General features: G+C 38.8%; 1 protein-coding gene across 1 annotated transcript; it reads right to left on the reverse strand.

The window, feature by feature from the left end:
• Positions 1 to 221: 221 nt before the first annotated feature.
• LOC111271639 (uncharacterized) lies at positions 222 to 17,415 on the reverse strand. Its single transcript, XM_022852574.2, has 7 exons — positions 16,587 to 17,415; positions 8,884 to 9,068; positions 3,885 to 7,428; positions 3,371 to 3,462; positions 2,709 to 2,916; positions 2,281 to 2,352; positions 222 to 1,842 (listed from the first exon to the last, which is right to left on the reverse strand). Exons 2-7 carry the CDS (start codon positions 9,058 to 9,060, stop codon positions 1,298 to 1,300), a joined length of 4,638 nt encoding a protein of 1,545 aa, XP_022708309.1. The 5' UTR covers positions 9,061 to 9,068; positions 16,587 to 17,415; the 3' UTR covers positions 222 to 1,297.
• Between the last annotated feature and the right edge of the window lie 231 nt (positions 17,416 to 17,646).

A 17,646-nucleotide genomic window follows, 5' to 3' on the forward strand; every position in this document is an offset into this window, starting at 1 on the left:
AATGTTAAATAGGTACGGTTGCCTAGTTTTTCCTGGGGTGTTTCTACCCCTCAAGCAAATAACACTACACAATTTCCCCACACACACCGGAGCGCTAATTTTTTTCTCATATCACACGAATTGTATCGGTGTTTCGTGCTGAGTAACAAACGACACTTGCAAACACGTTCGTCGAACGCTACATATTTCAGTACGACAAAAATTAAAGAAAACACTACTGATGCTTAACACGAAATATACCTTTATTATTTCATCGTATGTTTAAGACATAACAGTTATTAGAATTTGCATTACTGACTCTAAACGGTTAAAATATGACTGTACACCTTGTCCAGCTCGAAATTGTTGACTCCTCTAGTAGGTTGTGAACGCATGCACAATGAGATCATGGCATATAACACATGTATACGTACGATTATAATATAGTAGGTTTATCCAGTTCTAGATCTCCGTAATTCGGTAAATGGCAGTACCTTTATGTTGTGGTTGTGACGCGGCCTAAGTAAGTCAACTAGGTTTTTGTCGATTAACAGCCTCTAACCCGGAAACAGCAACTGTTGACTAAGAAAGCATTGAGCACCAGGTTTTTAGTTAAAAGAAATTTATTAAGTTTTGTTAACAAGCAAGAACGAACAAATTGTTATTTTCCGACGAGTGTAGGTAATCGTAAATTTTGAAGCTCAGCTTTTACATGGGCTCATTTAAGATTTTCTACTATCACTACTCCATATTTAAACCAGTTCTATTTTTGGGTTATCCTTCAGTACGTCACAAAAATCGACAGAAGCTTCGCAAAATAACAAAAACACAAATGTATGCTTTAGATATATTTAACGCCATGGGATCGTATAAGCATATATACCTGATGGATACTGGTGAAAATTTGTTAGGGTTATTTTCACAATGAGACGGTTAATCATCAGGCTTCTATATATTTGGATAATATCTTTGGACTACAAACACCTGTAAGGTGTAAAAACGCTTTTGTAACATATCATGCTAACCCAGCTTTATGCCCCACGGTTGAAGAATGCCACCGCTGAAGATTTAACATTCACTATAGAGAACTTAGACACATCCATCCATCCATCATTAAGCATTTTAGTTACGGTATTGGTTTTGACGGACAGGTGAGGGAACTCTGGTAGAACCATTCTCACAATGTTGATTAATAATTCTGTTCCAAACCCATTTTTCTGATTGTATGTACTAATCTATTCACTATTATCCACTAATATATCCAAAAACTATGACGGTTACAGTATATACAAAAACAACATAAAATAAATATACGTTTCTACTGCTGTACGCCCAACTCAGCCATGCAGTTGACAATTATGGTGGCATCAGAGTTGGTCGACAAACTTGACAACGGACGCTCGTAATTCAGCCTCCCATCTCTTTCTATTTTTAAACTATCAGCATTCGTTATCGCGTGTTGTTCCATAGTTAGGTAGTTATTATTGATATTTAGTTGCTCTTTGTTGTATCTCGTCTGCTTATCACTTTGGACTGCCTTAAAATAGGCGCCCGATAATGTAGTGTTCTGATCAACGATGCCTGAATGCAATCGTATAGAGGCGTGGCCATTACTATCTGCAGCGCTCATCCCATAGTTTGGTAAGTTGTCTTGTTTCTCCTGCAGATATGGAAGTTGTCCTGTTCTCCTAGAGCTGCCGTCGCCTGGCGGGGACTGAAGATTCGCAATATCGGCAACACTGATTCCAAAGCCGCATGACATAGAAGGAGTTGCGTTCATCACATTCTCCTTACCAGCCTGTTGCCTATGTAGGATTAGTTGCTTACGTAATGTAGTGAGGTTATGCACACGTTCTACCAGGCCTGCAACAAAGAATAGAGGTACAAGGAAAGGGTGAGAAATTAGCAAATAGATTGGCTAGTCTATTACCACCTGTGAACCTAGCTCGCGATCTCATGTGAACGTCTTACCTCTGTTTGGAAATGCAACTTCATTTTTATATATAATACTACTGCCTGTGGATGCGCACGAATTGTATGTGTGCATATACAAAATATCATACCCAAACGACGGAACAATTCTTCAAGGGTGGCTGACAACAACAAAATTCGCGGGATTATTACAGGTAAATCAATCCTGTATGCGGCTAAAAGTCGGAAAAACAGATCTTTATGCATTGAAATATAAGTATCATCAACTAGTTACGATGTAGCAGTCATGGTCTAAATCGTTGACCTGTAGGAAACCCTCTAATTTATCAGTTAATTAGCCAAATGAAATCAGTGTACAAATGAGCTCACCGACAAAATTTTCCCACGTCGTAAACTCGAAGTTTCGCTGTGCTTCATCAAGTTCAGCATCTACGGCTGATACTGTAAAATAAAGATAGATATTCTACTGAGACTCGTCTACATGTAGTTTTTCCTCATACAGGAAGATCTAAATCTGATCCGGTAATTTAAAAAGTAAGTACGCGTTTAATTGTCGTATCTAAGTGATAGGTATTTATATCTATTTAAGTGATTACGAACTCTATCGCTTTGTAAATACGAAGAGGTACTGTCCGACCTTTGTTGCCCTGGTTGTCGTCTGAAATATCGTCGAGTAAGCTTCACACGTATGTTTAGTCTAGCTAATGAGACGAATCGTATATATATACTTATTTCTGTAGTAATATCTATAATTAAAATACGTTTCGAAAAAAAAAAAAGGACAATAGCGTGTTTACCAAGATCTCCATTGAAAAGTTTCGAGACATCCAGCTCTTGCGAACGGTGAGACGATTCCATATGGCGGTTAAAGTCGCTTGTTCGTTCGGTAGTGAGGGGTGCACACAAGTGGTTCAAGCTTCTTTCCGATTCAACTTCAACAGCTAACGTAGGGTCGGTTGAGTCATGGTTATTTGGGCTTGAAAACGTGGTCGTCTCTATAGATATCTGCGTACCAATGAGACGAAATAAGCTATCAATGTAATCGAACTTTAAAATAATGAAGCCTGCGTATATTGAAAAAAAATAATACTACGGGGCAAAATACTAGATAATGTTCCTTTTCTTCGATATTAACAGTGATTTCGAATATAGAGTATATAGTTTCACGTGATGTTCTTCTAGTTTTTTTGGGATATAAGCTGTGTTTATGTCTTAGCGTTTATTTCGATGTAATATTCGGATTATAGAAGAATTAGCTTATTGTAGCAAAACCTTGCTCAATATAGGTTATATAGTAAATATATAGAAGACCTTTGTGCGTCGCGTATTTCAGTTGATAATTTTACAGATCGGTCGGCCAATAAACTACGAAATATATTAAGCTGTAATCCTTGATAGTAGAACATTAAAGAACATTCAAATCGCAAAAGGCTAGTTGACAAAGGATAAAGGAACCTACCAGACGGGGTCTTTTGATCTGTGTCTGAGTAACGTTCGCAGCCGCGCTTGGAAGAGATGAACCGGTATTCATCGAAGGTCGATCAGAAACACCTATTCAAATTTCATAGAAAAGATACGACGATTTAATAAATAATAAAAGATTGTTTTTAATTAGGCGGCCGACTAACAGCGGCACGTTACTTCGAGATAGACAGCACGAACATATAAGCTATAGTTAAAACATTACCTATATATATATATATATAAAAGGCATTTAACGTACTATGTTTAATAAAAACTAAAGTCTCCTAACCCTTAAATAGCTACAAACAATCTCTAGTTTTTTCTTCATTGGAAGATCTGGCTTCAATTACGCGTTGTTTAAAGTTCAAACTTTAACCCAAGACCGTTAAATAGACTGTGCGTGCGGAAGCACGTTGCCGATTGTGCAACTTGAGCCAATACGAAAAACAGAATCAAAACACATTCTAGCCTACGGCATACAGCTGAAAGCAACTCCTAGCTAGACTTACCATTAAAAATCTTAAGAGGAAGGCTCTCTGTGTTGGGCGAGAGCTCAATATAGTCTTTCGATTGTTGTGGAATAGCCTCTAGCGACTGTTCCACCAGACGCTGTCTTCGACGAGGTCGATTATTCACTTTTCGGCTGCAGTTATTTGCAGTGTAGATCAAACAATCTGGCTGATCCGTCAGAGCGTTGTGACATTTCAGGTCTACCAGAGAACTATATTGGCGTCGCCTTATCTGACCTTCGGGCAACCCTACAGAGACGTCGGGGCTTAAGGACCCTTGCTCATTTCGGGTTTGTGGCTTTGGGCCGGAGAATTGAATCATCAATGGGGTACATGACGACGACCTCAGGTCAGCGATCTTATCTTGAACACCAGTTGTTGCAGGCTGTCCATATTTGGAAGGTGGGTAGTGTGTCGCTTCTGCGTATACCCCTGAAATTTGCTCCCCTATATCCAAGCGATTTTGTGTCTCTAAAAAGCTTCGGCATTTATTGACAGGAAAAATACTCGCCATGATGGAAGTCGGCTTAGCCTTTTGTTCAGTAATAATGTAAGGCTCAGTTAAGCATTTTAGTAAGTTTTCTCCTACATCAGTATGCATAGCTGGAAACATATTTTCTGTGGTTAGGTCGACTCTGTGATTATTACTGAGGCCGCAACTACCGGTGTGGGCTAGGTCAGTATGATCCATACCAACCAAGACCTCGTCTGCAGCCGTTGTTGTTGTTGTAGTGATCTTCGAGTGGCCTAGATCGTTTTCACCCCCTCCCAAGATTGGCGTTCGCTCGCTGGCTTCTGCGACCAAGGTAACATTAGCTCCAACAAGGTTTACCATTGATTCTGGGCCGTGGTACGGTATATCCCACTCACTCGGACTCGGATACGGGATGTGACCTTCAAAATCCGATTGTTCAACGTAATCATACACATTTGTAGAGAGGTGATGGGATCCATACTCCGACGTTGTAAGTCGAGATATCTGATCCGGTATGGTATTGGCGACTCTTGGTATATTCTGCCATTCAGAATCCCGAAATTGTTCTTCAGCTGCAACCTCTGGCGTAAACTTAGGTAACCAGACGTTCTTGTTTACAACTGATCTACTTTTAAAGCTCGTTTTATGCAGATCCTTAGTAAGCTTCCGCGTGCTACGTCGGCCGCCTCGTAGATTTTCCGTTTTGAAATTGCTACAGCCGGCATTTGAATAGTCTACGCGTAAATCCAATGGGTTTCTCTCAGCACAAAGCGTGGCCAGTGTTGGTTTCTCGTGGTCAGAAGGCTCCGCTTTCTTGGAAGCTGTCCCTGTGTTGCTACAGCAGTGACAAGGACGATTCAACACTTCTGCCTTGTTCTCCGTTTCCTTACCCTCCTCATGAACGTTCGTCATGACAACGGACATGCTACTATGCATTGGCTCGTACTTTGGCGGTGTATAAGGCCACTGTAGTTGAACGGCATCATCTTCCAGATGCCTAATTGCACGAACAAAGACAGGTTTATACACGCTCGTTTGCCAGACAGACTCGATTACGGCATCCGTTTTAGTCGAAGTTGCATCGTTTTCAAATCCGTGCTCGTCATCCCTCGTCATCGTTTCTGTTCTTTTTTTCATCTTATATGAAGGTGATACTTCTGCTTGATCTTCCCAATTTGCCGATAGCGACTGCGAAATGGTTGTCGATGTAGGCGGTGACTGTTTGGCTCTATCATCGACGCTGGCCACCGTTTTCGTCAGTGAATATGGAATGCTAACAACACTTTGTGTATTACCGTAGACTATCGGGATGTTCCGATTTGGCTGAAATGATTGAACGCCAACCTCAATGCGACATTGCTCTGTCTGACCTATCTCATTAACCATACTTTGCCTAGCTGCTCTCGCAGTCCTATACATGTCTGTGTTGTATTGTACTGACATGTCTCCATGAGGTTCTAGCTGGGGGAGACTGTTTATATACGGCACTTGTTTTTCATCGCCGAAAGCACCATTTCTTGAGGAGCAGGTCGCTTCTCCACCCAACCTGGGGTCGGCTTGCTGGTCATTTGCTGTGTTAACCTGTAGTCGTTGGATTCCATTTTTCTTATCATCTCTACTTTCTTCATTATTAAGTACCGCTTCCGAACAAGTACGATCCACTGCTTGGACAATGGGAGCACCTTCCGTGCTTAACTTGATATACTCCTGTACGCGTGTTTGAGACAGTATACCTTGAACGTTATCAGAATCCGCAATCTCCAGTGCATGTTGTTTCATGCTATAAGATCCCGCGACTTTATGGATATCGACGTTTTTATCGATTAATGGTTGCTGGACATAGATTTCGGGAAGCATTTGAAGACTCCCGCTCTTTTCATTTCCTGTCTGAATGTCTACATCGTCGTTGTGCGCTGTCACTTTATCGTTATGCAAGTTCTCACACTGACGAACCCTGAGCCCATATTCAGGCGGCAGACGTTGACTTCGCTCAGCTTTATCCTTACTGACGTTGAACACATTACGCGCTGTCTTCAGTTGGTCAGAGGTTGTCGCATCATTATTCTGGTATACTATTTTAGGCATGATTTCACAAGCACAAAATTCAAATTGCTGCTCCTGATTTTTGCACCCGTTATGGGAAACTACCGCGTGCTGCGCAACGCCACAAGTTTCAGATTGTTCCAACTCTGAGACTTGAATGTTCGCAACGCAATGTTTTCCTTTTTGTCCACTTTCCGCCGTCGAATCATTTTCGTTGTTTTGAGAATCAACAAAAGATCCGGATATGCCCAACCGAACCACTTGAGTTTCTATGTCCGAGTCAATGTTGTCGGAGTTCGATACAACCTGCTGAACTTGACTAAGACTATTTTCAACGCCTTTCGCCGTATTAGGCATATCGAGTAAACAATCTCTCTGAGCTGCGTCAGTGGTCATCGGCATCACTAACTGGTGAAAGTCGGGCTTAGATTGTGCTTTCGCGTCATCGCAAGTGTTTTTTCTTTCTCCCTGATTCAATACTAGTTGGGTATCTGTATCCGAGTTGCATTCTCTGATCTGGTTTTGGGATTGCAGCCTTCCCTCTCGGTTTGTGACATCATTATTAGTCACTTCTTTTGTTTCAGAAGTCTCTACAAGATCAGACACCTTGTTCGTCACATCGAGAAGCTTTGATACATCCGCTTGTTCGATTTTTACATCCGCTTTTAGGTCGAGCTTCAAGTGACCTTCATTTAGCGAAAGTCTATTTTTATCTACACAATGATGTCTAGCCACTTGAACATAATCAACACTCTTACATTGTTTTTCTTGTATAGTTCGAGCATTAATCTCGGTCGCAGAATTTCCAAGTTGGAGATCCAACCTGGAATGCGACTGTCCACCGTAGTCCAATACGATGTCTTCAGTTCTTTTAGCTAACTTTGTAGCCTTGGAGGAATGGCACTTCTTCCCGGTGTCTTTATGGGTCTCAAGTTTTTTATCTATAGAACCTGCATTTTTATAGGCCACGGAGCTGTCTATGAAGTTGCATGTTCCACTCCATGTGCGCTGTCCCGTGTTAATATCCTGAAAAACGTTCCAAACAAAATTCTGTTGACCACCTGCAACATTACTGAACGAAGTATATTAAAATTTAATGTAGAAACGACACTCAACGCATATAGAGGTCAGTTAAACGAAACATTGAAAATGAAGAACGCATTCAGTTTTGCGAAGCTTTTAATTTGAACATATGGTATCAAACGAGCTTAGCAGCAGGTATGGCTTAACCGACTAATATAATTTTGGTAAACTGAGGGATTACATTGATGTCACTGCTATAACATAATAGGTGTAGAACAATATGTTATCAATCGTGTCCACGGCGGACCCCGTCGACAACAGTAATTTACCGACTAGTCGTGTTAAAGGTTTACCGTGTGCATTAACAACTATACCGTGGTACCGTCTTCTACAGCAGCGCTCATCAGTGAAACTCCAGGTAATAAAAAAAGCGGCTTGTTTGTTACGACAACATCGTTGTCGAAAGTAAAATATAGTTAACGGAATATCAGAACCAATCCTACACTGATTATTTAAATAGAACACACAAATCTATAATTACTTTTTATATATTGTTAAGATCATTTTTTGTTGTATAGGTTTGTCGCAACTGTTTAGTTCTATTTGTTGTCTCAATTTTATTCTAACTTCAAAGTACTTAAGTCATGTACATTTGGGTGAAAGACAAAGATTTTACAGTTAAAAAAAGCTAGGCTCTTTTAATATGTAATATCGTTAACATTTTTTTTCTCCAGAAATGGCTGATGCCATCCGAGGTAATGGACGCTTTTCAGGGTAAACATGCCATTTTCTAACTCTACATGCCACTTTTGAATGGTACCCTCAGTTTCAAAATCATCAACGTATATTCCGCACCTACCCAAAGTTAAAAAATGGCATTTTTTCTTATCTCAGTGAAAAACGAATAATTTTGTCATCCAAAACACCAATTTTTATCTTCCACTTAGGGTAATTTGTTTTGAACCATAGAACGCGATTGCACAAAGCTGATTGAGCGAACGAGAGGTTTTCCAATGATATATGATGCTTGCCCATCAGTTTATGACAACAAACTTAAAAAAAATCGACAAAAGAAATAGACAGCAACTTATTGACCAGCAAAATATATGCAGACGCCCAAAAAATAATCGAGTATATAAGTTTGTTGCTAATACCCAGCGGCATTTAGATTAAAAAGTATTAAAGTAAAACACGTAGCCCGAGACAGCCATTTGCACACCAAGAAATTTCCGTAATTCAAGATTATAAAGCTACTTAAATTGAAAAATAAGGTTTCGGGTATCTCAATCAGATGAAAAAGGAAAACTCCTCTTTTGCGTGTTTTAACCCACTTCATGACCATTTCTACAATTGGGCCACATGATCTACTATTTACTTTGTACGTTTTACAAAATCAATGACCACTTACATTAGCGATGTTTATTATATGTAGAATGGGCCACAACACAATAATCTTACCACTATGGAGATTCGACGGCGTTGAATGAGTTGATTATCAGGCAGGACATTGCCTGAGGCAGTTACTAGTCGTGCAACATGCCAGGAACGACCGCAGCTTCTACCGAGTTGGTCCAAAGACATTTTTGTTTGAACGTGCATTGCCCCAGCCAAGTGACGTTTGTTGCAACTTGACATGGCACCCTCTGTAAAAGCAATACTTTTTTATTTATTTACTAAGTAAGCAAACAGACGCAAAGCTCATATTATTCGTAGTCCACGCGAAAAGCGTATTGACGCGGATCTTAGCGACTGCCTCTTTAACTGGCATAATAAGTATATTTCATATCATGGTGAAAATGGCCAGGAAGAATATTCAGGTGACGCAACGATCATAATTCGACTTATTATTACAAAAATATACATAACATAGTACATAACTAAATCACTACAGAGTAGTATTCGTAAATTACTCTGATAATCTTTATATAAAATGATATATATATAAATATATAAAAATCAGCCTCTCTCTTGAGCACGATAAAGCAGCTTTCCATCTCCTTCTAATTACTACCGTAGTTTACATGGGCAGAGCGACCTATTCATGAAATCAGATATTCCTTCAAAAGTTTTGCTGCGCTTATTAGCGAGTTTCGTCAAACGCTTGTATCGTAGTTTCTTCGACCCAGGTGTCCACTTCATTTAATTCGTGTCGTTGGAAAACAGAGGCCCGTTTTCATAACGAGCTTTTTCCAGTTTTTTTTGGTTAGGAACTTCGCCCTTCCGGCTCTCTTCTCGATCTACCACTGTTCTAATCTTCAGTGAGCTGGTTACACCCCTCACGTGCACAACAACACGCCACCTATAAGTCCCTCTGCGCTTTTGTTTTATTTTGGCTATGTACAATATCAAATGTGGATGATAATTATTATAGATGCAACGTCAAATAACGGCCTAATAGCTTCTTCAACGATAGAGTTTAAACAGTTGGTCAGAGATACGCATTTTTACATTTGATGATATATCAGTTCCAGTGACAGTGGCAGCCACCTTGGCATCCGTAAGCACTGGTGCGGCGTCGATTTCGCACATGTAAGGTAAGAACGAAGTCGCGGTTTACGACATGATGATCTATGAGAAAAATCAAATATTGCCTTTAAAAGAAGAGGTAGTTGGCCAATCGGGTCCATTTGTCGCGCAGGTCTTTCTTGGATAAAGTTTTAGCGATCCATAGAAGTGTCTAGTTTAACTAGATTAAAATGTTGTTTTGGCTTCAAGAAACAAATGGACACAGATTTTTAGTAGTTTATAGAATATACTGGCCGAACCGCGGGCTTCGTCCCGCTCCTGTTCAGCCGATGATTTAACTGATCTGATTTGTTTATACTACACACAGCCTAACATAATCACCAACAGTAATTACCCTATCTGACTGAATTCGTTCATCGGCTTGTTCTAGTATTGTATGTTTGCAAGGGCTCAGCCAATTATAGATTTGTCTTGTTCTTGTGATCCCTTGGCTTTTGGTACATCTCTGCAGCTTTATCACGAAGCTTTTTTAGTGCTAAATCATTGATTCTGTTTCCGAGACCTATGTGAATTGCATAAATGTTGGTGGACTTCTCGAAGACGTACATAAATAGTGGCTTTTGGCCGACCTTTAATGGGCGTTTTTTATCATTTTCTTTTTCATAGCAAATTGCACATAGTAGACTAAATGAATATTATATATTAAAAACAAAACTACTTATATACGTGGTTCATTAATTTTGCATGTAGTTGCCGCATTAACTCCGTTGCTAAGTTGTCATCAAGGCTGAAGGAGTTTTTTTCCGGTCAAACAATAATGTATTGAAAAAGGACTCAAATATTTGTTGCCTCGGCTGGAATATTGACTTGTTAAACTTAAAGAACTTAAAGATTTTTTATCTTTTGTTTTTTGTGACAAATATCTACATCTAATTTTTAAAAAATTGAAAATCTGCTGTGAAAATGGTAATCTCGTATTATATGGGGTTTGCGTTAACAACGACATGTTTATGATACCGGGCGGCCCGGCGAGGGCTCTGGCTTCGCGCCGCGCTTTGCTTGCTATTAAATGTATCTGATTCTACTTGCAAATGGCGGTAACACTAAATAGTAACTAGCTATTATCTATAGTAGTTATAATCTAATAACTGCTGTCACAATACAGTTCAAACCCAACTATGCAGACCAATTCTCACTGATGAGCGTGGGCGGACAACGTTGGTGGCCACCTTGTTGTTTGTAGACGACTATCTAAGTTAACATGACACCCTTCAAAAATAAGCAAAGTTTCCCCTCTATGCAGAAAAGTATTTGGCTATTCGGTTTCATCTTCCGCGTAAATCTTCTCTGCTTGAAATTCTAGAAATTTAGAGAAAATCAGCTTAATGCAGCCCACTATAAGGTGTCGTTTTGGTGAGATAAACGAGCTATCTAAAACATTCAGCAGAATAGAAATGGATATGTGAAGCTTTCGAAGAACAAGCATTAACTTCAGAAACTAGAAGCACATCTTGTTGACAGTGACGTCTACTCCTGTAGATCCAGTCTAGTCCCATTTTCATTAATTCATTGTCCTTCTGTTTATAATCATACAAAAACACAAAACAACCGTCTATCCTTGTCTATTGTCCCATAAAGACAAAATGTGATTGCATTATTGTCGCAGGTAAACCTTATACTTACTCGATAGAGTCATTGACATATAGGACGATGTCAAAATTATTTCTTAATGAAAAATTGCTGCTATGCATCCGTGTGGGTTCTACTATGAAGTAAAATTTCCTGGAAGATTGAAAAAAAATTTTTGAAAAAAGAGCCTCTTACTCAGAATTACAACAGTAACGTGATGACTCCCAATCTATTCCCGCTAAATCGAAATAACCCACTATGACATTTGTCCGTTCGGCGTCACATATGTCGTCGACCTTGTCGAGAGAACGATAGACGCAGTATATATCTACTGTGCATTTGGCAACGATACGTCTTTGACAATCAAGTCTGAATTAGTCTTGTAGAGATTAGAACTGCAAGCAAAATGATTTTCTTTACCAGAACTCAATTCATGGAAATGTTTGAAACATTCCGGAAAAAGACAATTTCATGGAACTTCCGTCTTCCAATAGTCATCTTTTAGTCATAGATGTTATGTTCATGTTTTCACTCAATATAATTTCTTTAAAATAGTCCATTGCATTTTATTTTTCCATTGGGTTTGTTTATCCATGTTGTTTCAACATTTGATTTTAACGCAATCCTTTTCAGTGGTCCCATTATACAGACTGGTTCAATCGCTATAAATAAAGCGCTCCTTCTGTCGTCATTTATCAGCTGCAATGGAGAGCCCTGAGCAACTCAGTTGCGTCCATTTATAGCACATGAAGCACATTTATAGAACACCTCATTCACGTTTGTTTCTTCTCATCAATATTCTTATATCTGTAGGAGTGGTAAAAAATGTCTGTTTCAATGGTCCATGTGGGATTGAGGTTTACAATACAAATTACAAAAATACGATACTTTTCTATACACAATATGTGTAAATAGTTTTGGCTATAACATAAGGTGATCTACGATTATGTAGTCAATTAATTTCACCAACACCCAACACACAGCTCATCCTTTAGCTTCAATCCATATTGGTCGCTCTCCGACTTTCTGAGTAATGCATCAGTTTTTAATAATTAAAAAAACTGTTTCTGTACGATTAGGCAAAGCAGTAGTGGACGCATTTTGCGTAAAACTAGTTTTATTGCTTCTTTCCACTCTACAGCTGACTCAAGGGTCCTCCTGACTTTTCGCACAGTAATTTGTTAACCACTCCTGTCTATTTTTATTAAATATTCAAGTTAGTTTTCTCAAAAACGAGAGGTAGACTATTTGTCAAGTACAAGACTTTTTGATCACTAAATACTATGATGTTATCAATTTAAGCGTACATACACCATTTGCAAAGCACTTGCGTTAAACTGCCAAAAAAAGTTTCCCGTACAAACGTTGTCCCAGAAGAAATATGACTGCAATTGGTGTGCACTATTCCAATTCGAGTCTACCCAGAGTTCAGCACAAAGGGTAAGATAAGCATCATGTAAAAAAGATTAGCCCGCCATTATGAATGGCACCTATTGCACTCTTGAAGTTACTTCTTGTATTCGCCAAGAGTTAATCTAACAAAATCGAAACGTCAATAAGCTGATTCACTTAAATAACATGATAAGTACTCTTTATTATTATTCTATAAATGTACTACTTATAACGAACCTCATGTGGAAGTTCTATCCTTTAAAAAGTGATAGCAGGAAGCCAGATTTGAACATTCTATTAAGCAACTTTCAAGAGCTATGGGTTCAGTAGATTTTAGAAAAAAATAAAGCGAAGTAATGAAGAATGGCCTAATAAATATTGTTTCACATCTGCTTAATATGAATAAATGAAAGGCGTGGGCCATCTATTTAAGTATCGTTATAATTTAAAGTTATTTATTTTTTCTTCTTGTCTCAGAATACACAGTTCCTCTGGATTCCGCTCATTTATTCTATACTTAACCTGGATCTAGGTATCCGATATCATTCCTCTCATTGTATCATATACAACAGGGCCTGTTCGATTCCTTTAGTCAGAAAAAAACTGTATCATACACAAAAGAATATGACGGCTCCGTTTCCAACAGAGTGTATATAGTACGTCACTTCATGTAACAAAAACAATTAAGTCAATGAGCAGAGTACACACTGCCGACTCATTCTCCACATAAAAAATACATACGGGTTATACAACTTTTAGTAATTTTTAAAGTTTATGGAAAAACATTGGAAACATCTAGCGCCTGTATGGTCAGACACAATATTGGCAACATGATACTGTTTTTGTCCTAATAGGTCTAGGTATATAATATAGTATTTATCTATTTATAGAAACCCAATTTGTTTGCAAAAAATTTCAAGCAAAAGTTAATGGAATCGAATTAAATATATCGAGAACACAAATGTTACGTGTGCAGGCGTTACGCCTCATGATATACCTATTAGACTGTTACGAATGAATCCGGAAATTTTCCAAATTTATTCTATAAAATTTTAACATTTCAACCAGTTAGACTAGAATCGTTTTTTTTTTATATATGTTGGAGATAACACATTTTTTTTGAGCGCTCTGACAGTTTTTGAGCAGTTGACATATATATATATATATATAATCGTTCGCGTTCCGATATGTAATTTACCTACCATAGTTTCTCGAATTAAATCAACAGTAAAAACCACTAATTGCCCTTTTTGGAGCAGGGCAAGCCCCGTAATCACACGGACTCAAACCGAAAGAGTAACCAAGTTAAAATCAATGCTGAATATTCCTCTACTCAATCTAAAATTGACGCATGGCGATTAAATCTAGTATTGCTATCAAGAAAGCAGACTACGTGCTTTCGATTATCGTGTTAAGAGTCCATAAGTTATTAGAGGAACTCGAGATATCGGGCTTATTCATTGTTCGACTTCGGCAAACATCATATTGTTGCAGATACCGCCTGATGTCCATTGTAAATACTACCATCACCTCATGTGCGTAACTACCTGACACTGCCAACAAAGTCAATTTCTCTCCAATGCAGCTCTGTTTTCTCATTTAGTCTCTTTCTGGCTGGTGGTAGAGATTGCAACATGTTTTGTGTATGCTGCAGGTGGATTTTTCGTTGATCAAGGTTTTGTAAACGGTACAATGAATACACCACACGCATCTGCAGCTGACCCGAAATAAATACACTGGGAACCCATTTTTTTACTCTGTTTTCGAATTTCAGCATTTGGACTATAATTATGTGACTCATCACACACGAAATTCTAGTTTTAGCCGACAGAGCACATAGAATTCAGGCTCTGCTTCCGTCAAAAGCCTTTTCGGTTGTGGCAATAGGTTCTTGCACTTCGGGGTTCAAAATCTGGTCCCCTATTTTCTAGCCTTCAACACTTTTTTTTTCTTTAAATGCTTGCACTATTTATGCACTGTACTTTCGCTTAAAGCCTCTCTGCCTAACATCTTCACCAGTCTTTGATGAATTTTCGTTGTATGACTTTGAAGAAACTCATTTTTTTTTAATGAACTCGAGCGGGTTTTCACTCGTAAGTTTCCGGAAGACTAGACTATTTAGCAGTCGAGTTTCATCTGCTAGCAGCAAGGGTTGTTCAATACCTGAATCCACCGGATTCGTCTGTAACAGCCTAATAGTTTAACAGTGAAGCCACAGACAATCATTTTGTATGAAATTTGTAAGAGATTTGGTTAACTTCAAGCTCCGCTATATCGCAAATTTAAGTCGCTTAAAAATCTTATTGTTTCACTGAAACTATCTATTTAACAGCTTGTGAGTGAGACTTTTAGAAGTGCGTAGTTCATAGGATGGTCAATTTTAAAGTCTGTCGGATTCACTTATAACAGCCTCATACATGAACATGATATTATCAGATTGTAGTGCAAGCCGCTGTTTCTAACTATTGTCTTCAGTAACAAATTTGCACGTATTGAAGTAGGTGGCATGCTCATAAAAAATGATCTTTTGAAAAACATGATCTTGATGAATGTGGTTGGAAGTATTTTATAAGTTTCCACTGAAATTTGTCGAAAAGATCTAATGGTTCTGAAGCGGGCTTAAGTTTCAATCACAAAAAGAAATAGACCTGGACAGTCTATGAAACGCAACTATCCCCTTTTATATATTCATTTGATATGACCTAATTTCAACCAACAATAGATTTAAAAAAATTAAAAGCTCGAACTTCGAAATCTAGAGTGTCGAAATCGACTCAAGCTTAATAAATTAAATTTATTCACTTATCACCACATTTTATTGCCGGCTGTAAAATTTGTTTAAAAACAATCTAATATATATTGTCCGTCTTGACAGGCGGTATCTTGAAGATAATGACAGTGCCCGCAGAGATAGGCAATATAGGCTCCACAATCAGGTTTTATATAATCATGAGAAATCGAAAACACTATCAAGGAATTGATCTACATCATAGGATAAAGGCACAAAATGTGTGATCCACCAAAACCTTCACAATACAAAAGCAGTGTGAGCTCTGCTTAGGATATTCAGGGGAAGCTTGCCATACAATAGCATGAACAAGACATAGCGCGGTACCAAGTAACTAATTATTACATAAATGGGATTTAACTTCACCTGCCTGCTCTAAATACTAACACAGCTCGCGTTATTTCATGTATTCTTCTTTGTCTGTTTTATTACTCATCATTCGATTAGTTGTTAAATTAATTTATTTACCAAATTTATCCTTCATACTGTTGCTACAGTAGAACTTTGTAAACGCTGGAAAGCAGTTCACAAAATAAAGAACTGCTATGCGACTCTCCAATCCATTTCATCAGTTGTTTTCTGTTGATCAAAGGGTGCGGCTAATATGTGAATCAGGGGTCACCTAAAATATTAGACTACTTACTAAATAAGGTACACCAAGATACTTCATAGCGTTCATTGCATCAAGATGTTTGTCGCGCAAATTGAACGGAATGCTTTCAGAGCGAGAAACAATTCGAAGATGACTAACGACTGTTAATTCTGAAATTCATCAACAATTTCAAACGGCCAGAACCGAAGTCTACAATGAAATGTTTAACGATATTAAAGAACGGTGGTGAAACCCACTGCCGTATCGACTGTATACAAATTAAGTTGTTCTTACCTGTCTGGAACGGGTTAGATAATGAAATTTTTGATTGTTCCTTTTCGGCATCCGATGTTTTCGTATCTTCAACAGGTTTACTGATATCACCAAGCAGTTTGCACGGAGAACTACACTCTGTCTCCGTTGAAGTGCGCGTGAGCAAAAGCTCAGTAGATGTACTTCACAGCAAGTGCTTCGGTTCTTTGCGTGAACTGTTTTGAAATTAATCCCACTAGCTGAAGGACAGCAACAACGAAGTCGAAGTTGGAAAAAACACTCGTGTCACTACCTACTGACTAGAAAAGTGTTCCAATGGATTCCTTGTGGAGGCAAGTCCTCAATCATTTACATGTTTTTGGTGGAGATCTGGCATTGCAAATATCTTGAAACTGTAAGAACTTGAGCCTTCGCGCCTCTTCTTTCTGGCTCAACGGCATCTGTCAGATAGAAGCTATTTTCACTTATTAGCTATTTCTTGACTGCATTGCACTATAAAGCAGATTATAACTGTCTGCGTATAACTTAAGTCTGCGTGACTTCTAGGCACACTTAACATGCACCAATTGTAATCTTCTTTTGAGTAGTTGCAAGCAGCTGCATCTTTACTGAAAAGGACGATCCAATCTGGCGGGAATGGTAGTTGGTAGTAAAGATTACAAAGTCCCTGCTGCGATCTCACAACAGGTGGTGCCTGTGATTTCTTCTAGCTGCGACCCTTGTGGCAATGGGCCATACTATACAATATTAGCAATATTAATAATACATCTTAAGAAAACAACATGCTGGGCTTTGCAGATGCCCTCATTTAATTGGTCGCTGGAGAGTACAAACAGTTCGATAGCTGACACCCGATAGCTGCAGCGGCTGCAGCATAAACATCACAAGGCCCTCCACTCTCAGCTGTTTGGCGGTGCAATCGTTGTTGCTGGTACGCACTGTTGTTCACGATCGTCTGCTTTTGTTGTTTGGAACTGGCGCCTACAGATTGGTAAAGTGGCGCCCGGCTCTTCCAGCAGCTTCCCCTGATTACCAGCGGATCTAGTTTTTGCCGCTGTTACCAGCAGTAACGCGGTTACTG

Source organism: Varroa jacobsoni, unplaced genomic scaffold (assembly GCF_002532875.2).
Source record: "Varroa jacobsoni isolate VJ856 unplaced genomic scaffold, vjacob_1.0 contig00817, whole genome shotgun sequence".
NCBI classification, from domain to species: domain Eukaryota; kingdom Metazoa; phylum Arthropoda; class Arachnida; order Mesostigmata; family Varroidae; genus Varroa; species Varroa jacobsoni.

Coding starts and splice junctions, on each gene's coding strand:
- LOC111271639 (XM_022852574.2), bottom strand. CDS start 9,060: ATGTCAAGTTGCAACAAACGTCACTTGGCTGGGGCAATGCACGTTCAA. Junction 7,429..8,883: donor GCCGTCGAATCTCCATAGTG/GTAAGATTATTG, acceptor AACGTTTTTCAG/GATATTAACACGGGACAGCG. Junction 2,917..3,370: donor AGATCAAAAGACCCCGTCTG/GTAGGTTCCTTT, acceptor ATTGGTACGCAG/ATATCTATAGAGACGACCAC.